The following is a 25,628-nucleotide window of genomic DNA, read 5'->3' as shown; positions in this document are numbered from 1 at the left end:
AGGGGACTGGGATGACGCAAGATGGCTCCAGAATTTCAGAATGAGTAAGCAGACCTCCCAGGAGCTCTACCGTAGGCTTGACCCTGCCCTGAGACACCAGGACATCCATGTGTGACCCACAATCCCCCTTGAAATGAGGGTCGCCATCACCATATGGAAGCTGGACACTCCAGATAGCTACTGATCTGTGAGGCATCTGTTCAGGGTGGGCAAGACCACTGTTGGGGCTGTCCTCATGGAGATAAGGCATGCTCAGGTCATTCACCCACCACTGGGAGAGGGGAGGGGGCTCCCAGGCAAGGAGGACCCTTGGTGGCTGGGGGCATGGGGTAGAAGGCCAGGAGGGAGCAGGGGACTGGGCAAACCCCATCATGCCCTCACAAGAGTGCATACCCTCCTTTCCATGCACGTCATCCATGGGGGATGTGGATGTGGACGTTGTGAGATTCTCCATGCTCAACTTTCCACATTGCTTCAGCGCCTGTGACAGGACGCACATCCCTATCCATGCCACAGACCACAGTGCCAACCAGTATGTGAACAGAAAAGGCAACCTTTCAGTAATGCTCCAGGTGCTGATGGACTCCAAGGGCCACTTCATGGATATCTATGCGGGCTTGGCAGGCTGGACATATGAGGCCTGTGTATTCTGGAACTCCGGGCTCTGCCACAGCTTGGAGGCTGGCATATATGTCCCCCTGTGGGAGATCCAGGTTGGTGATGTCACCCCATGCCCCTCTGCATGATTGTGGATGCCGCCTATCCCCTGCAACCCTGGCTGATGCGGCCCTACACTGGCCACAACACCACCACTGAGGAGGCTTTTAACACTCACCTCAACTAGGCCTGCAACGTGGTGGCGCAGGCCTTTGAGAATCTGAAGGGCCAGTTCCAGTGCCTTCTTATACACCTGGAGGTCACCCTGCAGAATGTTTCACAGGTGGTGGGCACCTGCTGTGTCCTCCACAACATATTGGTGGGCAAGGGTGAGGCATTCACCCAGGGTTGGGTGGCCAAGTGTGACCCCAGCTACAAGCAGCTGGAAACTGCCCCGAGTCACCAGGTACACCAGGACAGTGTTTGCATCACAGAGGCCCTATGAGAGAGCATTTCCTGTGGGCCCCAGTGATCCCCCTCCAGCCACCCCATGCAGGTCCCCCACACATCCTCCCCTCACCATCCCCCAACCATGACCCCACCACACACCCACCCTCTCCATCCCAATACCATGAGCATGGAACACAGGGACAGTGCAGAAACAAACTGTTCAATGAAAACTCTTGACTCTGTGTTTTGTACAAATGGTGTACACAAGTATTTACAGTGGGCAACAGGGGCAAACTATATATATAAGGGGACTGGGGAAGGGGAGGGCAGCTCAACCTGGGTGGGGGACCTCAACCAGAAGGTGGGGAAGGGGAGGGCAGCTTAACTGGGGGGAGGAAGTGGACATAAGTTCAGGGTAGGGGTGGAGGGCCATGAGCCCCACCAACCCCGATATCCCTGCCTACCCCTGATTCATGATTCCTGGTGGGGCTGGGATGGGGAGAGAAGCACAGGGAGGTAAGGCTGTGGATGGGCTTCAGCAGGGTCAGGTGTGGGAGGGTCAGGCTTGGCAGGGGGCGCAACAGGAGGGGTGGTGGTGGGGGTACCAGGTGAGCCAGTTGTTCCCTCGGGATTGATGTTATGTCCTGCAGGTTTCCAATGAGGTCCTCCTAGTCTGCCTTCCAGCATGCCAGGTCTGACTTTTTCAGGCAGAAGCACTGCTCTGCCACCTCTGCATGGCAGTAGATGGTGTCCTACTCTGGTGCTGTTGGCAGGGGGGCAGGGGTAATCTGGCCCCCTCTTCTGCCTCTGCTGGGCTGTCTGGGACCACAGTCAGGTGTGGCTCTCCTGACCCACTTGGAGCATGGCTGCAAGGATGGAGAAGGAGAGAGGGTTAGTCCCTTACTACCGGCCTGAGGGCCGTGACCTTCACCCGCCCCACACCAGGGGGGAACCAGGCTCCCCCCCATCCAGCCAATGGCATGGTGGCCATGGGATATTGCAGGCACTGAGGGGGTCCCTGGCCATGTGGAGCAGGCCTTAGGTGTGGTCCAGCCCTCCCCACCCCCTCCCCATGTGTGCAGCTCATGGTGCTGTTCCTGGGGGCTGGTGCTGAGTGTTGCCAGCAGCCTTTGTGACATGCCAGGAGCCACGACCATCTGGGATGTGTCTGACTAGGGTCTGCTGGGCTCATGGGTGGCCCACTGGCAACTGTGTTGCCCTTGCCCTGCAAGCCAGGGTGTGCACTCTGCTGGGTACTTACTGGAGGGTCCCTCGCTGAGGTTTGGAAATGTCCTGCTAGCCATCACCCAGCTTGATGACTGTGATGACAGGTTGATCTTCAGCTCGCCGCTGCTTGAGTCTCCTGATAGCAGCTCCCGCTCAGTGTCTGGCAGGGTGGGGCTTAAGGTCCTGGCTCCCATTGTCCTCAGGATGTGGCCCATCTGCCACTGTGTCAAGGACAAAGGGAGGTGGGGATCTGTCTTGGGGCCCCAGGAGGCTCTGGAACTCCCTGTAGTAGGTGCAGGTTGAAAGACCTGCTCCTGAGCAGACGGTGGAGTCCTGGACCTGCGCATAACCCTGCCAGAGCTCCTTCACTTTGCTGCAGACCTGCTCCTGGGTTCGGGCTGGGTGTCCCTGGATGGCCAGTCCATTGGCCAGGTTGGCGAAGGTGGCCACATTCCTCCATCTGCCACCCACCTCATGGAGGACCACCTCCTCCTTCCACAGCCCCAGGAGCTCTGTGAGCTCTGACTTGGTCCAGGAGAGTTCCCAGTTTTCCAGGGACTGGCTGGGCTCCTGCAAGCCTTGTGAGGGCTGTGATAGGGGGCTCTGGGGTGGCTGGATGCTGGACATGTCCCTTTGTTGCAGTTCGGTGGGTGGCTGTGATGGAGTGCTGAAAGCAGCTCGTGCATTTGCTGCCAGCGCACACGCAGGCTCCTGCCACAGGGTTTCTGGGTCTGTGCAGCTTTAAACGCACCTGTATGCAGAGACCATAGAGCCCTGCTGCTGCTGGCCAGGGTGTCTGCACACCCTAGCTGGTTGGTGCCATGGAGGACCTCTCTTTCAAAAAAGCAGCCTGTCGATCATCTACACATTTTCTTTCAAATGTCTTTCAAAAGGGGTGCTCTTCCTAATGCAGGACTGGAGGAGCACTTTCAAGAGTTGGACCATGTTCCTCCAATTTCCTTTTGAAAGCATGCATTTTGTATTTAGATGCTCCATACGCTTTCCAAAGAGGGTCAGGATTTCTGAATGTACTTGCTACGGTAGACACAGCTACAATGTCTAAAGTAATCATAGAAATAAAAATGGAGTGCCTCTTTCTAAAGTGGATATCCTAGTTAACTGTAAATTTAATACAATCTTTATTCAGTTTTCACAAAAAATCAGTTACATCTGTGATAACTGGCAGGGTAATACTGTAGTTTTTGGAAGAGTAAAGCAGCAAGCAATATTAGGTAACTGAAGGTTATCCTCTTCCAATATGCTCGCCTTCCAATATCCTCTTTGCATATAGTTTGACCTTTGCTGATCAGCATTATCAACTCTGATTGGAATACTTCCCACATGGCAAAAACGTCAGAAAGAAGAAATATGCCCTGCTTTTGCTGGGTTTACATACCGCAATGAAACACAGAGCAGAGCTTGGCAAAACAGTGTCCTGAAAACTCATGTACTTCATACCACTATTTACAAAATAAAACTGGAACATGTTGATAAAGTGTCAGGAATAAATACATCAAGAATGAAAGTCCAAATATTTCAGATTGTATCTTGTAGCACCATCTGAAAAGATGTGCTGCATTAACAAACCTACATGTTTACAAAAAATATTAGAGATGGGCCCAACCCAATACAGCCGATTTGTATTGTTACACAGTTTTGGGCTGGAGGTTCTGAATTAGTAACTGCATCCAAATTTTGGGGTTGGCTCCTATCTCTGGACCAGATCAGAAGTCCTTGCTCCAAACACCACTGAACTAATGCACATATACTATACAATCTATGAAATCCACATGTTGAGCCAAGCTTCTTTCTAAGAATAATGATACCCTACACCTAACAAAAGAGAGCAAATGTAATTCACAGTTTAAGCCAAATCACGGTCTGATGAAATATGTAAATCAGGATCTAAGCCACATTTTTACAGTGTTGCTTCAGGAGTTGATTAGTAAAACAGAGTCTGCTTCCAAAATCAAATCCCTACAGGAACATGGAACTGTCAAACTAGATTTGGCCATAGCACAGCATCTGTAGTGTAATTGTCAAATGAAGTATATACAATATCCCAAAAGCCAGAGTCATAGCTATTTACAAGAGCAACTGTAGATAATACTGACACAGACATAGTTTAATGGAAGTGCACATCACTTTTCCAGAATCAAGGAGATATGAATTTTTGAATACGTGCAAGAAAAAATATTGTCAAATAAAAATCCAAAACAAGTACCATATATTAAGCCCTATATCAACATTAAAAGAGTTACTACAATATTAGATAACAACACAGCTTTCTGAACACATGCACTTTTATCTTAACTCTCCACATGGTCTAATCATCATTGGGAAAAGCAATATTTTGGCAAAAAGAAACAAATGTAACTGACACAAAATATAGATTAGTAGCCACCTCACAATCTTTTAGACATTAACTATGATTTACATAACATAGAGTGGTGTGGTTGTGCACTTTTTTAATTTTTGTTGTTGTGTAAACTGAGTTGAAAGTATTTTTACTTCAGTAAGATCATTTGATAACCATAACTGTATTGCTATCAAAACTATTCTATAATGGTGTATCATTCTCATATCTAAGTTCTTTTAAATGTTTAACATTTGAACTGTGAAGAGAGAATGACCCACACTGAAAACATTCTTTAAAAAAAGTCCTATAGACTTCCTTTTTTTTTTTGTGAAGCTACAGACTAACATGGCTACCCCTCTGAGACTAACAATATTCTTGTTTCCTTTCTGGTCATCTCATGTTGTAGGAAGAGCCCATTAGATTTTGCCAAGAGTTGCTTAGGGCTCCTGTAAGAAGAAATATAGTAGCAGATGCACACTTCTCTTTTTCAGCATGAAACAGCTAGTACAGCTGTAAGCTTGATAATCAAAATAATCAATCAAAAAAACCTTAGAATAATTAACCTGTATAGTAACACTGATTTAGTATAATTCTTGACATATCTGCACATTAGATAACACTGGAAAAAAGAATAGGTGAGCAGAATTCAAAGGCCACCATCACTGGCAGAATTGTGCTAGTCTGTCTGCTTTTGCTTCATAAAGGTATGGGACAGCATTTTTGGTTCTAAGTCATATGAATGTTTAACTTCCAAGTATTGCTTTGAGAATATTTGAACTCCAAAGCAAAATTCTCAGAAAGCAGAAACATACACAGAAGTGGATACTGTAGTCAGTTTTAACAGATGCAGTTACTCAGTGAACTGCTTAACTATTTTTAAACCTTCAGGAACCTGATAACTTCAAAGCAAAACTCACAACTATGAGTCAAAACTATGGAAAAACAAACGTATGCAGTTCAAGTGCAAAATGATCAACTGACTCAGGTTTACCCCCAACAGCAGCCAGGCTCACCTGAAACTGATAACTACTTAAGCTCCCAAAGGACCTTTGAATTAACACACAGTAGTTTGTGTTGAAAATTACTTATTACAGTAAAATTACTATTCAGCTGGTATTATAGTACATGTCCAGTACCACTTCTGAAGTTACTAAGGCTTTGTCCATATGTCCTGCAGTTTGGACTAGGGGTGTGTGAATTGTAGTTTGCACTAACATGCTGCAATATGTTTACACAGCCGATGAAATGTTTGACAGGGACTATGTTAATGCAAACAAGAAACCTTACAATTGACACCTGCCACTTCTACCCAGAGGAGTTACTGTGCAGGATTTTGTTGTGTGTTACTTTTCACACCCTCATAGTTAACTGTGGGGCACAGTAGACAAGCCCTAGAACTGCTCTTATTTTGCAACTGTGGTTTCTCTCTTTTGTATCTCTGCATTAGAGATTTAAAAAAAATTCACAATAATTTCAATATTACGCAATAAGACAACCAAGCTTCACTGGGTTCAAGGTTTCTGTTCAAACATTTCACAGATATCTGGTCAGTATGAGACAATCCTGGTATTTATTTTTAAAATAATTAATATGCCACTGAATTAACACTTCTTCTCCAAATTGAAAAAAAGCCATACATTAAACCTTTGTATTAAAGTTAGATTTATAAATGGCTTATAATTGATAGACAAATACTACTACTATTACTTAACCCTTGTACTCCGCATGGAGCATAGGTCATCTACAAGTCTCCTCCACTTCACTCTGCCTTGGGACAAAACCTCTAGCTGGCTCCAGGAGCACCCCAGTTGCTGTCCTTCAATCTCAGTAGACCTTCTCCTCGTTGTCTGAGGTACTCCTCTTCTGCGTTTTCCTTGTGGATTCCATGTGAGAGCTTGACTGACTGTGCTGGATGATGGTTTTCTGAGAGTGTGGCCTAGCCATCCCCACTTTCTTCTCTTGATTTCAATGTCAATTGGTTCTTGTCCTGCTTTGTTCCAAAACTCCTCATTTGTGACTAAGTCTTGCCATTTGATGTGAAGATGTACCTGAGGCATCTGTTTATGAATGTCTGCAGCTTGTGATTTGAATATTTTTTAGTACGCCAAGTCTGGCATCCATACAAGAGGACACTCTTCACATTTGTGTTGATGATTTGTAGTTTCATCTTCACAGATATTTTTTGTGAACTCCACAGCAGACAGAAAGTCTTGAATGAAGCTGCTGCTTTCCCTATCCCGGCGCTGATATACTTATCTGTTCCTCCATCTATGCCCATAATACTCCCAAGTAGGTAAACTGCTCCTCTTCTTCCAGGACATCCCCTGCCAGTGTGATGGTGGTGGTGTTGGACCGCTTGGTTCTCATTGCCTCCGTCTTTCCCTTGTTAATGCTCAGTCTGGTCACTGAAGCAATTTTGTCCAGTGTTGTATCCTCTTCTTTCATGGTTTCATGTTGGAGTGAAAGGAAGGTGACATTGGCAGCAAAATCAATGTCCTCCAGCTGTTTGAAAAGTGTCCACTGAATGCCTCATTGATGGCCATCTGTTGTCCTGATCATAGTCCAGTCCACTGTGACCAAGAACAGGAAAGGTGATAATAGGCACCCTTGTTGCACTCCCAACAGGATGCTGAAGGATTCTATCAAGACACCATTGTGAACAACTTGGCATTTCAAGGGTTTGTACATTGAACAAATCAAGTTAATAATTTTGGATGGGATGCCATAGAGTTGCAGCAATTTTCACAAAGTGTCTCTATCCTTGCTGTCAAAAGCTTTTTCAAAGTCTCTGAAGGTTATGTGCAGGGGAGGAGTTCCACTCGAGCAACTGTTCTATGATCACTCTGAGAGTTGCTATTTGGTCACTGCAGGATCTCTCACTTCACAACCCAGCCTGTACTCCCAAGCTGTCTATTGATTTCTGTCTTCATTCTTTCCAAAAGAATCCTATTGAACACTTTTCCTGGAATAGACAGTAACATGATGCCCCTCCAGTTCTTGCATTCCTTCAAGTTACATTTCTTTGGAAGCGTGACAAGGTAGCCATGTTTACAGTCTTGTGGGATCTCCTCAGTGTCCCAAATTTTCCCAACTAGACTAGAACATAAGAACATAAGAACATAAGAATGGCCATACTGGGTCAGACCAAAGGTCCATCAAGCCCAGCATCCCATCTGCCGACGGTGGCCAATGCCAGGTGCCCCAGAGAAGGAGAACAGAAGACAATGATCAAGTGATTTATCTCCTGCCATCCATCTCCTGCCCTTGTTATGAAGGCTGGGGCACCATACTTTATCCCTGGCTAATAGCCATTTATGGACCTAACCTGCAAAAATTTATCAAGCTCTTTTTTAAACCCTAATAGAGTCCTGGCCTTCACAGCCTCCTCGGGCAAGGAGTTCCACAGGTTGACTGTGCGCTGTGTGAAGAAAAATTTCCTTTTATTAGTTTTGAACCTACTACCCATCAATTTCATTTGGTGTCCCCTAGTTCTTGTATTATGGGAAAAGGTAAATAATTTTTCTATATTCACTTTCTCCACACCATTCATGATTTTATATACCTCTATCATATCGCCCCTCAATCGCCTTTTTTCCAAACTGAAAAGTCCCAGTCTCTCTAGCCTCTCCCCATATGGGACCCTTTCCAAGCCCCTAATCATCTTAGTCGCCCTTTTCTGAACCTTTTCTAATGCCAATATATCTTTTTTGAGGTGAGGAGACCACATCTGCACGCAGTACTCGAGATGTGGGCGTACCATAGTTTTATATAGGGGAAGTATGATCTCTTTTGTCTTATTATCGATCCCTTTTTTAATAATTCCTAACATCCTATTTGCCTTACTAACTGCCGCTGCACACTGCGTGGATGTCTTCAGAGAACTATCCACTATAGTGGACTATCCACTATACATCATGTTGACTGATGTCTCACTACCTGCCTTGATTGCTTCTGCAAGCATGTTGTCGGGACCAAGTGCTTTTCCACTTTTCAGATGGGCAATGACTTTTCTGATTTCCTCTTTTGTAGGTCAACTGCAGCAGTATATTTGGAAGTGGTAACTCAAGAGGTTCCATGTGGGCAGGGTGGTTCACTAGCTCTTCAAAGTGTTCATTCCATCTACTGAGCTAGTCACTTGGGTTTGTTAGTACACACCCCTCGTTATCCTGTAATAGCTGATCCACGGTAGGCCTTGACCCGGCTAGCTTCCATGTGATGTTATGGAGCTCTTTCAAGTTTCTATGTCCTGCAGCTTGTTCAGCTTGTTGTGCAAGGTTTTCCACAAAGTTCTTCTTGTCCTGTTTGACAGCCTTTTTAACTTCTTTGTTGGCTTCTGAATAGAGTCTCTGAGCTTCCACATTGGCTGCTCTTGTTGACTGCTGCTTTTCTGTCCTTTTGTTCCTTCACTTTTCCCAGACTTTCTGCTGTGATCCATTCTTTGTGATGCCTTGTCTTCTTTCCCAAAGTTTTATCTCATGTTTCTTTCCAGGCTGTTTTGGTGTGTTCCCAAACTTGTTCCACGGTAGCATCTTTCAGGATGAGGTTTGCCAGAAGTGCATCTCTGTTGGACAGCTCCAATTGAAAACAGTCTCTTGTCTCTAAATCCTTCAGCAGCTCCACATTGAACCTCAATCCCATCTTGGTCATTTTTTTGGTGTACCTCTTGAGCTTGAACGTGAGTTTTACCATGACCCAATGGTGGTCTGAACCTACATCTACTCCTCTTCTAGTGTGGATATCCTGCATTGATCTTCTAAAAGAACTGCTGATACAGATGTGATCAATCTGGTTTTCTGACTGGTGGTCTGGTGAAACCCAAGTGACCTAAAGGATCATTTTGTGGGAAAAAACACTACCACCTATCATCAATCCGTTGGAGGAACACAAGTACTAATGTGTTCTCTATGTTCATTCATGTTGCCTAGGCCTTCTTTTCCCATGATCTGTTCTTTGCTTGTATTTATGCTTCCAATTTTCGCATTGAAGTCATCCATCAAAATCAACATATCCTTCTTTGCTTTCTGGTTCACCACACATTGTAGTTTCTCACAGAAGTTTGTTTGACATTCCTCAGCTGCTTCATTGGTTGGTGCATAACATTGCACAATTGGTATCTTTCACAGTTTGATGTAGAATCTGGCTGTTATGATGTGTGCTGATACTGCTGTCTACTACATTAAAGCACCAGATGCCTCTCTTGATAACATAAAGCCCATACCTTCTGTGTGTGGTGCACCCTCTTCTTCATGTCCTGAATAGATGAGGGTTTCACCTGCTGCCAGGCATAACTGCTCAGATTGTGTCCATATTGTCTCATACAAGCCCTGACCTGGAAGCTTGTTCTGTGTCATCTCCACTGCAATCCGTGCTGTCTTCCCCACTTGATACATAGTCTGAACATTCCACGTACCAAACTGGGTGGTTCTCCTGGGTGACAGAAAAGTCATCTGAGGGGCAGCTTCCTTTTGGCCTTCACTTCCATGCTTCATACTCAATCTGAGTGGATTGTCAACTCCTCCCAAGACTTGTGTCGTTGTAGATTTCTTTGTAGATATTTCTGTAACTTTTGTTTTTTTATGGATAGGGCTGTTAACCCTAAGCCAAGCCCTTTAACTCAGGGAAAAGTGATCCAAATTTGTCTGGTCTCTACCCTTTGACCTGTCCGGCTGGGGTGACCCTTCCAGGAGCTGTTGCTCCTGCTGACACAGCTCTCCAGGTCCTTGAGACACAGAAGCCACCTCTCATGACAAGCACAGACTATGAGGTAGGAGTTAACAAATGACTGATGGAATTTGTAAGACATGAGTACTTTGTTTTATAGATGGTTTTAAGCACACCAGTAGGTGTTAGTAAGCAATAAGCCATCTATTGACATATTGGACTGTGTAACAATTGGTAACAGAGAGGTAGCATGTTAATCTGTATTCCAACAAACCAAAGCAGAAGAAACGTAGCCCTTTAAAGACTAACAAAATGATTTAATTGGTGATGCGCTTTTGTGGGACAGACTCACTTAATCACATCAATTTCATTTCCAATACAGACTGATGCTTTCAAGTATAGAGGACAAAAAAAGAAAAAAAAATTGCAATAAAAACTGACAAATCAAATAAGATTTAAGGAAGGAGGTGAGAGGTTGTGTGTGGGGGGGGGCTCTAGGTGAGAGGCTTGTCCTTTCTTATAGACAACCTCCTAACCTGAGACAGATTTTTACCCGCAATCACAGGCTACACTACAGTAATACTAATTCTGGAACTTTTCCTTACAACAATCCCCACTCCAACTTTGTCCACACATTTATTCTGGACTTAACCATGTTACTTACAAGGTCAAAGGCACGTTCTTATGCACTTACAGCAATATTATAGATGCCATTATGTGCCAACAATGTCCTGAAACTATGTACATTGGACAGACTGGGCAAAACCTTCGGCAAAGAAAAAATGGACACAGAGCATCAGGAAACTCAATACACATAAGCCAGTCTATGAACACTTCAATGGAGTGGGCCGTTCTGTTAAAGACCTGAGAATTTGAATCCTGCAACACAGATTAGAGCAAGAGATTTGTGAGTAAGAGTACTTAAGAGATTTGTGAGTTAGAGTACATATTCAAATTCCACACATTAACACATGGTTTGAACAGAGACATCAACTACCTCACACATTACAAGGACTGCTTCCCTTCCTTTGATGCTCATAATTATCTCAGACATGACAATTAACATCTCCCAGCCTCTTACCCGCTTCCTTCAATCCTATTTGATTTGTCAGTTTTTATTGCAATTTTTTTCTCTTTTTTTTTGGTCCTCTGTACTTATAAATGTCAGTCTGTATTGGAAATGAAATTGATCTGACAAAGTGGGTCTGTCCCATGAAAGCTCATCAGTGAATGAATAATTTTGTTAGTCTATAAAGTGCTCCATTGCTGCTGCTTTGCTTTGTGTAATAATTGATTAGCAATGTATTAAAACATTCGTTAACTCATTGTAAACTATTAATAAACGGAAGTTGACTGCATACATTAAACTCTCTCTTATAGCTCCTTAACTGTAGACATAATAGCAAGTTGAACATAAACTGGACACTCAGCTGGCTATCATTTCCTAATTCAATATTCCATATGCAATATCCATGCCAATTGGATCTGTGCAGTCTTTTTCATACTTCTCTTGTCTATAAAACCATTCTGTAACATCCATGGACAGGATAATTAAAAGATGGGATAATTAGAAAAGGAACTGCACTTAGTAAAGCCATAGCAGCAGGAGGACAGGAAAAGGAGTATTGTGGATATCTTCAAACTCAGGAGTCTGGTCATCTGTTGAGCTGAAAGCAGCTGTCTAATCTCACTCCTAAAACTCAGATCTCTGGCGTGGTAGAACCATGCACTGCTTAGGACCACCCTGGAGGTTATTCCCAGAATCCAACAACCAATCTGCGTAAAGCAAGCCAAGCACTGACAATTTGTCTTCAGCATGTTTTTCAATGTTTTGTTATAAAACATTACCTTTGTGAGCAAATTTGGCAATTTTCTCTACCATTTGTAAATGGTAACTTTAAAAGACTGTATTGCAAGTATTTCATAGGTTTAACAAGGACAAGCACGGATTTTAGTGTGCAAAGGTGCTTCTCTTGTCATACCAAGTGAAAGGTTAAGGATTCTTTGTGAACGCTGATTGTTACAGCAATATCCCTGTATTTGCAGATTACTTTGAAGATGCTTCAACGGGCTTCTCATAAAGTGAGATCTCTGGAGCCACTGTATCAAATACAGTTATGGTTAGAATTCAGGTCAATGTGCGCTGGGTCTTTCTCTAGCCCTTGAAACACCAAATCTCATATTATAGTAAGTTCCAGTCCAAGACTATTTCTCTTACTAGAATTACATGAAGGCTACGTCTACACGTGCACCCAACTTCGAAATAGCTTATTTCGATGTTGCGACATCGAAATAGGCTATTTCGACGAATAACGTCTACACGTCCTCCAGGGCTGGCAACGTCGATGTTCAACTTCGACGTTGCGCAGCCCGACATCGAAATAGGCGCAGCGAGGGAACGTCTACACGTCAAAGTAGCACACATCGAAATAAGGGAGCCAGGCACAGCTGCAGACAGGGTCACGGGGCGGACTCAACAGCAAGTCGCTCCCTTAAAGGGCCCCTCCCAGACACACTTTCATTAAACAGTGCAAGATACACAGAGCCAACAACTAGTTGCAGACCCTGTATATGCAGCACGGACCCCCAGCTGCAGCAGCAGCAGCCAGAAGCCCTGGGCTAAGGGCTGCTGCCCACGGTGACCACAGAGCCCCGCAAGGGCTGGAGAGAGAGTATCTCTCAACCCCCCAGCTGATGGCCGCCATGGAGGACCCCGCTATTTCGATGTTGCGGGACGCGGATCGTCTACACGTCCCTACTTCGATGTTGAACGTCGAAGTAGGGCGCTATTCCCATACGCTTATGGGGTTAGCGACTTCGACGTCTCGCCGCCTAACGTCGATTTCAACTTCGAAATAGCGCCCAACACGTGTAGACGTGACGGGCGCTATTTCGAAGTTACTGCCGCTACTTCGAAGTAGCATGCACGTGTAGACGCAGCCGAAGAGTGGTAAAGTCTTTGCAATCCTATAATGACAAGGGGGTAAAGACCAGATGATCATCTCCAATTTCTAAGAAGAATGTGGAAGTAATACTCTGTTTGAATTATTATTGAAAAAACACATTTGCAAATTTTAAAATTCCATCATCTGAACATAGAAGCTTGATACAGCCTTGTCAGCAAACGTAAATTACAATGTAAAAGAGACGGCAAGAGAGTATGTCTTCTTAGGATAGCTAAAAGTCTAAGGGGAGGGCATTCTGTAGAAAAACATTAATTTACTAGTTTGATATGGATTAGATAGGGTAATTAAAATTAAGTTATTACATTAAACCCATACTTAGAGACTGAAACAAAATTGGCCTGATTTTTAAATACACTGAGGATTTGTAACTACCTCTGAAATCAACGGCAGCTGCAGATGCTAAGCACCCCTGAAAAATGAAGCTTTAATGGGAGAGATTAATGGGGCCTCTCCTAGCACAATGGTTAGAGTACTCACCTGAGAAAGAGATCACTGTTCAGGTTCTCTTGCCTCCTCAGACAGATGTGGGAATTGAATCGGAATTTCCTACATCCCAAGACAGTGCTCAAACCACTAAAAGCATGGCCATCCTTACCGGGGCCTGATCCAGTAGTTGATGCACGAACACGAATACAGATCAGACCTTGCTACGATCTAGATGGACAAATGCCTGTCTTTCCCTGCTTTGTGGATTGTTCTGGGGCTCAGGCATGAGGCAGGTGACTGCATGCCTAGACTGAGGCAGCAGTGAAGTTGCCCAAAGCAGGAGGAAAATTTTACTGCAAACACCTAGGCACTGAGTGAGTTTAAGCACCTAAGATGCCCAGTGGCAGCTAGCAGGACTTTTGTAGATCACAGTAGAGACTAAAACAGGCACTTAGGCACCTAAGAACCTCTGTGGATCTGAGTCTTAGGTGCTGTAGTATGTGCTTAGGAGCCTAATGTTTGGCATTCACATTGGGCAGTGTTGGCAGCTGCACACAGGTACCATCGGAAATCTTTATGCAGTTACAGAGAAAGCAAGTGCAGAACTCAGAAACGTTTCTCACACCACTGACTTTTTCATGTTCTTACAGATTTTTGGCTAATTCCTCTGCAGCTGTATATTTTGCTCAGAACTGTTAGGCTACAGCTTGACTAGTGAGTTTTGCCAACAAAACCCCAGTTTTGTTGGCAAATACGGTGGAAAATCCACATACAAAATGGCTAAATGTAGTGCCTTGCATGTTGAATAGTAACAGATGGCTTTCTCTCTGCTAGTATTCCACACAAAAAATGTGTTTTGTCGACAGTATATCGACAAAAGTTAGCACTTCCACTGATAACATTCTGCATTTCCCATATGAGGAAGAGTGCCTTTTGTCGACAGATTCTGTTGACAAGAAAAGCTGTATGGATGCTCTGAAGGGCGTTCTCTCACCAGACAAGGCATCCACAAAAATGGGCAGCCCTGTGTACTGTGTTTCTGGGTTTCTGTTTTGTCGGGAGACCAGCTGGGCAGTCTGACAGCTCTGTTGACAGAACGAAGTGCTCCTGTGATTGGTTTTGTGTGTGGCTGCACCCTGTTGATGTTGGAAAATCTCTTCTGGCAGTGACTTCCATTGACAGATCACTGTAGTATAACCATAGGCTTAATATTCATGGGATTTTAATTCTATTCATTAGAAGACCAAAAGGTATTTTGTAATTGGTTAAGTATGATAAGATGGTACGACACAACTCTGGTTTTCCTCAGCCAGTGATTTACAATTATCAGCATGCTCCTCCTTGAGGTCACAGTTGCTTGTAAGCATATCTGGCATGGCAAATGAGTCAAAATACAGCAAACCAAAACACCTTGCTTATTGTCATAATTAAACAAAACAATTGTCCTCATAAAGGCCCAATCTTGCTACGACTGCTAACAGAAATTTCGCCACTTGTGACACTGTGCTTCCATATTTTTAATGAAATGTATTTTTGAATATGAACTTGCATAACTTATGTAGGCTTTATTTGAAATGGGGATTGTAACCCCGTGAATACATACACTCTTTTTGTGTGCAGGTATCTTTCTTGTATTTGAAGCTAGAAATATGGTGTATGAACCTGTTTATTAGGTCTTCTAGTGAAAGCCATTAATGGTATTTAAGGAACTTAAGAACCCGGTGCTCAAGACAAGGATCTGTGAATAGTCTTGTTTTTTCCTGTAAGCCTAAACTATGATTGTCTCTAGAAAGACAAGTGACCATGACACCTGGTCCTGGAATCATTCTCGAATTTGGTATTTTTCCACAGTAGTGGTGGTGGTAGGGGGATTGAATGAAGGATTCCCACCCAGGGAAAATTCTGTTTAAGGAATGGGAAGCAAATAATGATGGTCTTCAGCTGGCTCCACAGACTGTTCCCCATCACAAGGGCACACATGAAAGGGCTTAAAAAGAAAAGAACTCTAATGAGAGGATGATGCTGTAACACCCTCAAATAAGGCTGGAATAAGAACTCGGGTGAGAAATTATGATTTGTAACAACTTCTCTTAGGCTATGTCTAGTCTGCAGGGTTTTGTCAAAAGAGGCTTTTATTGGAAGATATCTTTTGAAAAAACTGCTTTTGACAGAGCACATCCATACACCGAAGTGCATCAGAAGAGGGATTCACTCTCCTGACAGAGTGCAGCCACACAGGCAGGATGATGTCTTGGCAAAATGGCTACCCGTAACCACATCAGCCATGGTTGCAGGTCACCAGTTTCTTCCGAGTGCTGGAGCTGGAGCTCTGTGGCGTTGCATGCTTAAAGGGACCTCTCCAGACGGCCATTCCCTGCCTCTCCTGTGGGCTTGCCCACCCTTGTGAGGGACAGCAAAGCTCTCATAGTGCCCACTGTGTTTGCTCTGCATTTGTGGGCAACACAGCTGGTCCCTGGGTACCAACCAGCCAGAGCTGTCCTGGACTTGTGATGGCCTCACACAAACATGCTGCATTTCCTGGCAGCTGCCTTGTTGTTCCTGAGCAAGGTTGACCCTGAGATCATCTTTGGGACTGTCATCCTGGCTGCAGGAGCTACAGCCTGGCAACCGCACCCAATGATGGACAGGTGGATCTGGAGGCACCACATAATTTGGACTGGTGGGACCAGCTGTTCATGGAGTGTGGGACAACCAGCAGTGGCTCCAAAACTTCTGCATGTGGAAGGACACCTTCTTGGCACACTGTGCCTGGCCCTCTAGAGATGCAACACCCAGCTGTAGCCACTATCTGAAAGATCGCAACCCCAACAGCTACTGGTCAGTGGGGATGGGGAAGTCCACTGCTGGGGCCCTCCTCATGGAGGTAATGCACTCTCAGCCTGCAGTCCCCACATGGGTGGGGAGACATCCCGCTAAAGGGGAACCCTTGGGATCATGCCATCCCCTGCTGTGGGCGGGGGTGAGGGCAGCCTCATGGAGGGTGGGAGCAATCCTGGAAAGCTCTCGGGGGGAGGGAATGGGAAAGGAATGGGCGCCTCCCAAGGGCCCAGGCATTTGCTCCCTCATTCCCCATCATATGTGTTCATTCCCCTTCCTCTGCATTTTATTAGGGCTATCAACTCAATCCTGTTGTGGAGGGTCTTCTGTCTGGGAGACCTTGACTAGATCATGGCTGGATTTGCTGCCTTGGGGTTCCCAAATTGTGTTGGAGCTATCGATGGGACCCACATCCTGATCTGTGCACCGAAGCATCATACAGTCAAGTTTATTAACATGAAGGGCTACTTCTTCGTGATTCTGCAGTTCCTGGTCAATTGCTGTGGACAGTTCATGGACATTTACATCAGGTGGTTGGGCAGGGTGCACAATGCCCACATATTCCGCAATTCCAGCCTTTGCTGGAAGCTGGAGGTGGGCACATTTGGCCCTCTGCCATGAGTTAGCAGTTGGGGACATGCAGATGCCCGTGTGCATCATGGGTAATGCAGCCTACCCCCTCATGCCATGGCTGATGAAGCTGTCTACTGGACATCTGGACCCCAGCAAGGAGCAATTCAATGAGTGCTTCAACTGCACCAGGATGCAGGCCAAGTACACCTTCAGATGCCTCAAGGCATGGTTCAGGTGCCTGTTGACTATCTTCAATGTAGCAGGGCCTCAGGCTCACAGTGTTAGTCCATTCTCACCATGACCCCTCCCTTTGCCCCTTCATCCTTCCCCAACCTCTAAATAATAAATCAATTCATTTGTGTGTCAAAAGAAAAATGAGTGTACTGAACTATTTACAATGCTTTGGGGGAAGGTGGTTGGGAGTGTGGAGTGGTGGGAAGCCTGAAAACTTGGTGATGGGGAGGGGGGTTGGGGCACAGGGGTGGGGAGACTCAGAACATGGAGGGAAGGGGACCACATTCAGCCAGATACTGTTCCATGTGGCCACAAATGTTGGCATTTGGATGCCTGGCCCATGAGTCCTGGAGTCTCCTCCTCGGACCAGAGCTCCAGGCAGGCCTATATCTCTGGGCAAGACCAGGAGGAGTCCCACTTATTTGAGCCCCAGGGAGGATCCTGGGACCCCTGGGGCTGCTCCCTCAAAGGGCCAGGGGAATCTCGAAAGGCCTGTGGCTCAGCCACGCTGTAGCTGGGTGTGGCTGTGGGCATGCTGAGGAGAACCAGGTGGCACATTACTGCTACCGAGATCAGCTTTCTGCCACAGGGTTCTGTAGCCTCCCTGTGGCTTTAAGAGGACCCAGAGGCAGGAACCATAGAGCACTAATTGCTGTGGACAGGTTGTCCACTGGGACACCCATGTGGTGTCCTGGAGGCCTCGTCTGTGAACAGAAGGGCCTCCGTTAAATCCACACTCACCTTTTTTCAACAAATCTCTCTTGACAGAGGTGTTCTTCCTCATAGTGAGCCGGGTACAGCTGTTGACAAAACAGGTCCATTCTGTCAATTTACTGTTGACAGAATGCACTTTACAATGTGTCTGTGCCCTGGGTTTTGTCAACAAAGCGGCTGGTTTGTCAACAAAACCCTATTGTCTAGACATAGCCTTAGGGTGCGTCTACACTAGCCGGCTACTTCAAAGTAGCTGGCACAACGTCAAAATAACACGCGTTGCATCTACACGCACCATGCGCTATTTCAACGTTGAAATCAACTTTAGGCGGCAAGATGTCAAAATCGCTATTCCTATCCGAAGATGAGAATAGTGCCCTACTTTGACGTTCAGTGACAAAGTAGGGCATGTGTAGATGATCCGCGTCCCACTACATCAAAATAGCAGGGTCCTCCATGGCGGCCATCAGATGAGGGGTTGAGAGATGATCTGCACAGCCCTTGTGGGGCTCTGTGGTCACCATGTGCAGCAGCTGCAGCTGGGGGTCCATGCTGTGTGCACAGGGTCTGCAACTGGTTGTCAGCTCTGCAGACCTCATGCTGTGCAGGCCAAGTGTGTCTGGGAGGGACTCTTTAATGGAGCAGCTTGCTGTTGCCCCAGAAGGGCTAATCCAGCCTGTGACCCCAACCGCAGACTTTACTGGCCCCTTATTTTGACGGGGAGTGCTTGTGTGTGTGGACACTCTGCATTTCCTTCTGGGGCAGCTCCTTTTGATGATCCCCATCGCTACCTCGATGTTGAACGTCGACGGCACCAGACCCGGAGGATGTGTAGATGATACGCATCAAAGTAGCCTATTTCGATGTTCTTACTTTGAAATAGGCTACTTTGACATAGTGTGCTAGTGTAGACGTAGCCTTAGTGTATTAGGCTTAGCTGGCATATACTAAGGCGTCTGAGACTTACCTTGATCTGTCTGTCATCGCTTGAAACCATTCAGATTCTACTTTTCGTACTTAATAAAATCACTTTTGCTTATTATAAACCCACTGCAAATACTTGTTATATGTGGGTGGGAAGTAGGGGATGGGATGAAAGCTGTACATATCTGTCTTTCACTGATAAAGGGAGTGCACTTATGAGATTTCACTGTGTAAAACTTTTAGAGAGAGTAAGATGGATTTATATGGGGGTTTAGTCCCATTAGGACAGAGCTTCTGGGTGCTGTGAACCCCTGTAACTGAGCCCTCCCAGAACTGAGCTGTTATCAGTGCCTGTATTACTCTGCTGGGGGCGGGTGCTATTACCCCTATGCTTTGCCTGTCCTCCGGGAGACCAGAGCTTCTGGCTCAGAGGGATAGGGTGGTAGGGCACCCAGAGGGCAGGTAGATGGGGTCAGTGTTATGATCAGCCTATCAAGTGACAGTCTCAAGGGGATCGCTGTGATCCAACCCTTTACACCAATGACTTTGGCAGACAGGGTGATAGCTGAAAAAAGAAGTCAGTGAAGAAAAAGTTCTCACCGGAAAGTTATTGGAAAGTCTGATAATGAAAGCATGAATGACTATGTAAAAACAGACTAACAGAACTGATCACCACTGCATTCATCTGTACTCATTCTACTTTGAAACCTACCACAGTAAAGGGCTGGTACTCAAGATTTTCACACTTCTTTAATAACACCCAGCTAAGCACCAGACTGGTTGAACACACCCCCATTACTTAATGTTGTCTCCAGTAGATAGCTGTCCCTGTCATCCATTCTCACTGGCCCAAGCTGGGTCCCTAGCAGGTGCCCAGAGAGCTGGGTTTGCTAGTAAGTGACTCAGGCAGTCATCCTGTTTGTTCAGTGTCAACTGACTGAAGGGCACATAAACCACTGCCTTGAGACCCTTGAAATAATTTCCTCTATTTCTCTCAATCTCTCTATATAGGACACCATTGAATTTAAAAGGTGCTGAATTACCTATTAGCAGAAAAAATATTAAATACATTGATAATCACTTATCAATAATTTGAAATAATTAGTAACGGTCAATAACCAATAATCAATATGAATTTTAATTGCAATTACAGGTTCAATTAATAAAATTTATATTTGCTCAACAATTGACCAAGGATAAGTAGTCTTTGATTGGATTTATTGATCAACCTGTTAGTAAGAGAGCATGTGCACAGAGTGACATATAATTAACAAAACTGTGGAAGAAGTTCCCTGTAGTATTGCACAATGCAAACCCAGTCTAGTGATGGTCTTTCTTCTTCATAATTTGTTGGGGCTATTATACGTTTACTTTTTCTCAGGCTATTTCCAAAGTTACCTGTTTCATTGGAATTTTCCAACAGTCTCAATAACTACTAGCTAATCCTTTGAATGCCCTAATTTGGATAACTTAATCTGATATAAATCTTGGCATTGTGTTGTAAAAATATATCTTAAAACAGCTTCCAAAATATGTTCAAGATTTACACACAGTATAATTCCATTTTTCATTAGATATCTTTTAACTGCAAAGCACTTTGGGAACCTTGCTCACAGGGAAGCCTTTAAAATCTCCCTAGACTCTCAGGAACAGATTTAAAAGTAGCAATGCTATGACAAAAAAACCCTTCAAAAGCAGACTCCAAAGAGGAACTGCAGAGCTGCAATTCATTTGCAAGTTTGACACCATCAACCAAGGATTGAACAGAGACTGCGATTTGTTGGCCAATTACAAAAGCAGTTTCTCAGATCTTGATGTTCACATCTTCACATTAGCTACTGATAATGGGCCACATCCTCCCTGACTGAACTGACCTGATTTCTCCTCTCTTGATAGTCACAACTCCACATTAACTGCTGATAATGGGTCACATCTTCCGTGACTGAACACACCTTGTCAACTCTGGCCCTCCCCTTGACTGAGACTCCCCCATTTTCATAAGCCTATATTTAAACCCTCCTCTGGAACCCCCTACTCATGCATCTAATGAAGCAGGTCTTTGCCCACAAAAGCTTATGCTTCAAAATACCTGTTAGTTGATAAGGTGCCACAGGACTTCTTGTTGTCTTAAATTCTTTGTTGACTTATCTTTAGTGTCAACAGATCATTAAACTGAATAGTTCAATAAAATATATATTGCTGTAAACAGATTAATGGATGTTACTGAACTGCTTAAAGAAGTATTTTTGCTCACCTGATGCTGCAACATCTGCAATAGGCCTCTTTGTGACGTTAGCCATGAATCCAACAATGGAGAAGATGACAAAGCCAGCAAACATACTTGTGCATGAATTTATGCAGCACACTATGATGGAATCCCTGAAACAAAGGAAGCAGTCCATTAGACTAATAAATAAAATAATACTGGTTACATCCTGGCACATTCTATTGTCTTTGTTGAGAGGAAGGATGATGGTCCTATGGTTAAGGCACTTGACTGGGGACTCACCACTTCTGGATTGAGTTCTTTGGCATACCTTCATTGTGACTTTGAAAAAGGCACATAATCACTCTGGGCTTCAATTTTCCATTACTAATGTGGAGATACTACTATTTTGGACTTTTCAATTTTGATTCTTTGATCTTTGGATCTGGAAAGGTTCCTTACCACATGGTTGTATAGCCCCCAACACAGTGAGGTCCTGATCTCAGTAGGAATATCTAATTGCTACTGTAATACATACAACAATGGGCTTACCTGTAAACGTTGTTGTGGAAAGGGTTATAACTCCCAAGAGCTATCAGTGAACCAAGACCCAAACCATAGGAGAAAAAAATCTGCGTGGCAGCATCCAGCCACACCTAATTGAATAAAACAAAAAAATTTTTTTTGCTATGTATAGATCTACACGAGTGGATGCTTAAATACTTTTTAAATGAGCAATTAACTTGCTCATGGAACAATGGAACTTTTGTTTAAAAGAATTAAATGTTTACCTCAGAATCAGAAAGCTTACTGAAGTTAGGAGTGACATAGAATAAAATGCCTTCCTTTGCCCCAGGAAGTGTCACTCCACGGAAGAACAGGATAATTAGCATGACATATGGATAAGTAGCGGAGAAGTATACCACCTAAGATTTAAAAAAACAAGGATTTGTAAGTATGGCATTAGAATGGGCTCTTTGCATTAACTTTCAGCAGCTTTAGCAATTCATTTCACAATACAGAGGTAGGAATGCAGATTTGTTTTCCAATCCATAATAATGGGCAAGGATCATATTTGGTGGGGAACTGATGGTACACTCTCCTTTATTCCCACACACTAGGCCCAGAATCCTCCAATTAACCAGTATAAAGCCCCTTCAACTGCTCTGCCCCCAGCCTTTAGGACTAGAGGCCGGGGAAAGACAGGACTGCCACTGAAGCACTGGCTGACATTGCTCTTCTCCTCAGGCGGTCAGTATGGGCACCAACACTGCCATGCAGAGTTCAGTCTGGAGGACAGAAGCAAATGACTCTGTTCTTCTCAGCAAATGAACTCTACACCTGTTAGTGAGGTTCTGCTCCTACATAATGGGGAGTGGAAGGGTGGAAGAGATTTGTTGGAGACAGAATTGCCCTGTAAGGGTTCTTGACATCAGCTGTCTTCTTGTCATATCATAGACCTGGAGGAGACCTTGAGAGCTCATAGAGTCCAATCCTCTGCCCTCACAGAAGGACTATGATCATCACTGACAGATTTTTTTATTTTTAATTTAACCTGACCCAGACTCTGGAAAGGCCCCCTTCAAGGACTGAACTTGCAGCCCTGTGTTTTCTAAAAGTCTTCATGTGATAGATGTGAAGTCAGGCCACAAAAAACACAACACAACACAACAAAACAAAACAGTTTAGCTGCCTCCTTTGAAAGCCTGTAAGGAGGAGGACAAGGAGGAGGAGGAGGAGAAGCAAAATTCTATGTTCCAGCCATATCCTCTGAACAGGCTGAAGCTATCAGCTGAAGCTAAAAGTGGAACATGGCTCTCACTGACTAGAGAGAAGGCCTTTAATTGGACACATAACAGTTTGTGTGAGGAGTTCAGTTAATGCATATATCCTAGTGGCAGAGTTAAAGTCTGGCATGTTATGGTAGCACCACTAGAGTGGAGACTGAATCTGATAACTATATGTAGTTTCTCTTCAGATAAGCAGAAAATCTTCTGAACACTGTCTTCAGCCCGTGTGAAGGGAGCAGATGTGCACACTATTAGCTCCTTTCAGTAACCTGTATTTTGCTGCATAATGATAAGGGTATCATATCTTGTCAGTGTGCCAAATCCTGGTCCCCAGCACAAAAGCCAACGTCCTGATGGTGTAGAATCCTGTGTCCCCACTCAGCAGCACGTTGAAGCTGCTTCTACAGACAATGAGCTGCACCTACTTCCACAGCATTTCTTCCCTGGGCCTGCATTCTTAGAGGGGTTAGTGAATACAACACAAAAACATGGGTCTATGCTAACTGCAGTTTCCAGTCTCACATATCCCAGGCCATCCCTAGGGAAGTAGGGAAGGACTAGTCCTTACCTTTCCTGCAGCACAGTGAGAGCAATTGTATCTCATCCCATACAGGGCTGTGCAAGGGAGGGAAAGTTCTTTGCACCCTTTTCAACACAGTGTGCAGCTGCATAAAGGCCAAGCCTCAGAATTACACCATAGCTGCATTTCAAATGCATGCGGTTAGTGTATAGTGTGCGTCCTCTTTGTTAAACGCACTGCAACATTATTACTATCACTAGCAGATATTTATGACACAGGTAGTTTGTAAAAAGAATATAGGAATGTTGGAAAGCATCCATCTTATTGGCCAAGTTAAGGTTCTGCATCAGGAATTAAGTATCTAGAATGGGATTTTTTTAAGTATTGATGGTCACAGAAGAACCTGAATGAGAACTTCCAAACTGTTGCAAGTTGCAGGGTTGCTGTTCTTGTTTGCCTGATTCTTATTTATTCAGAGGCTGCTTTATCCTGCTCTGGGACATACAGGGGCCTCAGAGTGAGTGTAACCAACCTGCTGTAATTTACATTGCCAGAGTGGTGCAAAGAAGCTTTAGCATTACTCGGAATCAAGTTCTTAAGCTATAAACTCCACCCTCTGCAACACACACACAGAGCAGCTTCATTAAGCTGTGACTAACATGTTGATCAGGAGCATGAAGTTGCGATTGTCTTCTTATACACGGGGTTTTGTGCAAAGTATATGTTACAGGTAGAGGTTACATGAGTAAACATATTGGTCTGGATTCACCAGCTATGGTGCAGGGAGATATACATCACATCTACAACCATTTTACATGGTAAGTTCACCCATTTTTCATGAAGTTTTCTATAATATTTGTATGGACGTTTGTAGCCATTATTTGCAATGTTGTAGCTGTGTTGCTTCCAGGATGAGTGGACAACTGCCCACTTCATTTTAAGTGGAGTTGTACAACGTATGTGAACCCTGTACGCTTAGCAGTCTGTCCCATCTTGTATTTATCTTGTAAACTCGAATTGCCTCCTCTCGATCTGAGGAAGAGCTCTGTGATGCTGCTGCAAAGTTTGCCCCTTCCACCCACAGATTCAACGAAAGATATTCAGTCATCTCTTGCATTTTTAGTAAATATCAAGTAATTTTGGGTATTTATCAAAAACCTTCATATGCTGCATTACAAAATGCTTGACAAAGAGATCCAAAGGAGGAAAATGGAAGATCTGACATTTATAGAAGTAAAGCAACATTCAGTCTCAGAGGCATTTCCTAGCAAGATGGCTGCCACTACTACGTTACCTTACAAAATTTTCAGAATACTTAGCTGGGCAAACTAAGTACAGTTTTCATTTAAGAGCACTCACAACAATTCTAAATCTTACCTTTCCTGTCCAGCCTACCCCCTTCCAGATGCAAAAATACACTAGAATCCAGGCAATTGCCAGTGTAATCGCTAATGGCCATCGGATTTGCCCTGGCTTTTCCAGTCCATCTGTCATTTGGTGCATATTGCGTCTAGAATCAGCAAAAAGAATGATGCGTTTGACAACTGCTTATTCAGAAGTGAGTGTGCAGCTGTAGTATAACATGTTAAACTATGCATATGGACACAAACAATGTACAGAGAAATTCTGCTCAGCTTACTCCCAAAATTCAACTACAGCACTTGTCATGTTGGTGGTATTTACTATACTGTAATTGGAGAAACAGTGCTCCGTATTCCATGAATTTCCACAGTGTCTCCAAGGAAGAGTCTATTTAAAAAGAAAAAAAAATGAGTCAAACTACTAACAAGGTTTTACATGTAAACATTGCCTCATGGATATCCTCTGACAAGGAATGACTTCTGACTCAAAAACTAGTGTAGGTTGAGTTATACACTGGATGAATTTCCCTAGGGGAATGTTTGCCATCAAAGTTACTTAACTTCTTCTCAATAATCTGAATCAAATGTGAAAATGTTTTCTCTATTTTTCACTATACAATGAGAAAATCTTTCAGAATCAGCTATGCCTCTCAAAATGTGTGTATTGACAGTTCTTTAAGCCATGGCTGTTCTTGAAAGGAATTCGAGGACTTTGTTACATTTAAGTTAATGAAATGTGACAACTGTTGAGCACACCATTTCCAAAGGTTTCTGTTTTTCCT

At 44.3% G+C, this 25,628-nt stretch overlaps 1 protein-coding gene across 1 annotated transcript in view; it reads right to left on the bottom strand.

Moving 5' to 3' along the window:
- Positions 1–25,628, bottom strand: part of SLC6A1 (solute carrier family 6 member 1) — a 55,575-nt gene that overhangs the window by 17,491 nt on the left and 12,456 nt on the right. The window contains exons 4-8 of the mRNA XM_075004841.1: positions 25,125–25,234; positions 24,863–24,995; positions 21,967–22,101; positions 21,728–21,831; positions 21,224–21,348 (exon numbers count right to left, since the gene is read on the bottom strand). Of these exons, the coding sequence (XP_074860942.1) occupies positions 21,224–21,348; positions 21,728–21,831; positions 21,967–22,101; positions 24,863–24,995; positions 25,125–25,234 (607 nt within the window). The remainder of the gene's footprint in view (positions 1–21,223; positions 21,349–21,727; positions 21,832–21,966; positions 22,102–24,862; positions 24,996–25,124; positions 25,235–25,628) is intronic.

The sequence above is a fragment of the Carettochelys insculpta genome, chromosome 11 (genome assembly GCF_033958435.1).
Source record: "Carettochelys insculpta isolate YL-2023 chromosome 11, ASM3395843v1, whole genome shotgun sequence".
Taxonomy (NCBI): Eukaryota; Metazoa; Chordata; order Testudines; family Carettochelyidae; genus Carettochelys; species Carettochelys insculpta.
The sequence above is the reverse complement of the archived record's forward strand: the minus strand, read 5'-3'. Positions and strand labels throughout refer to the sequence as shown.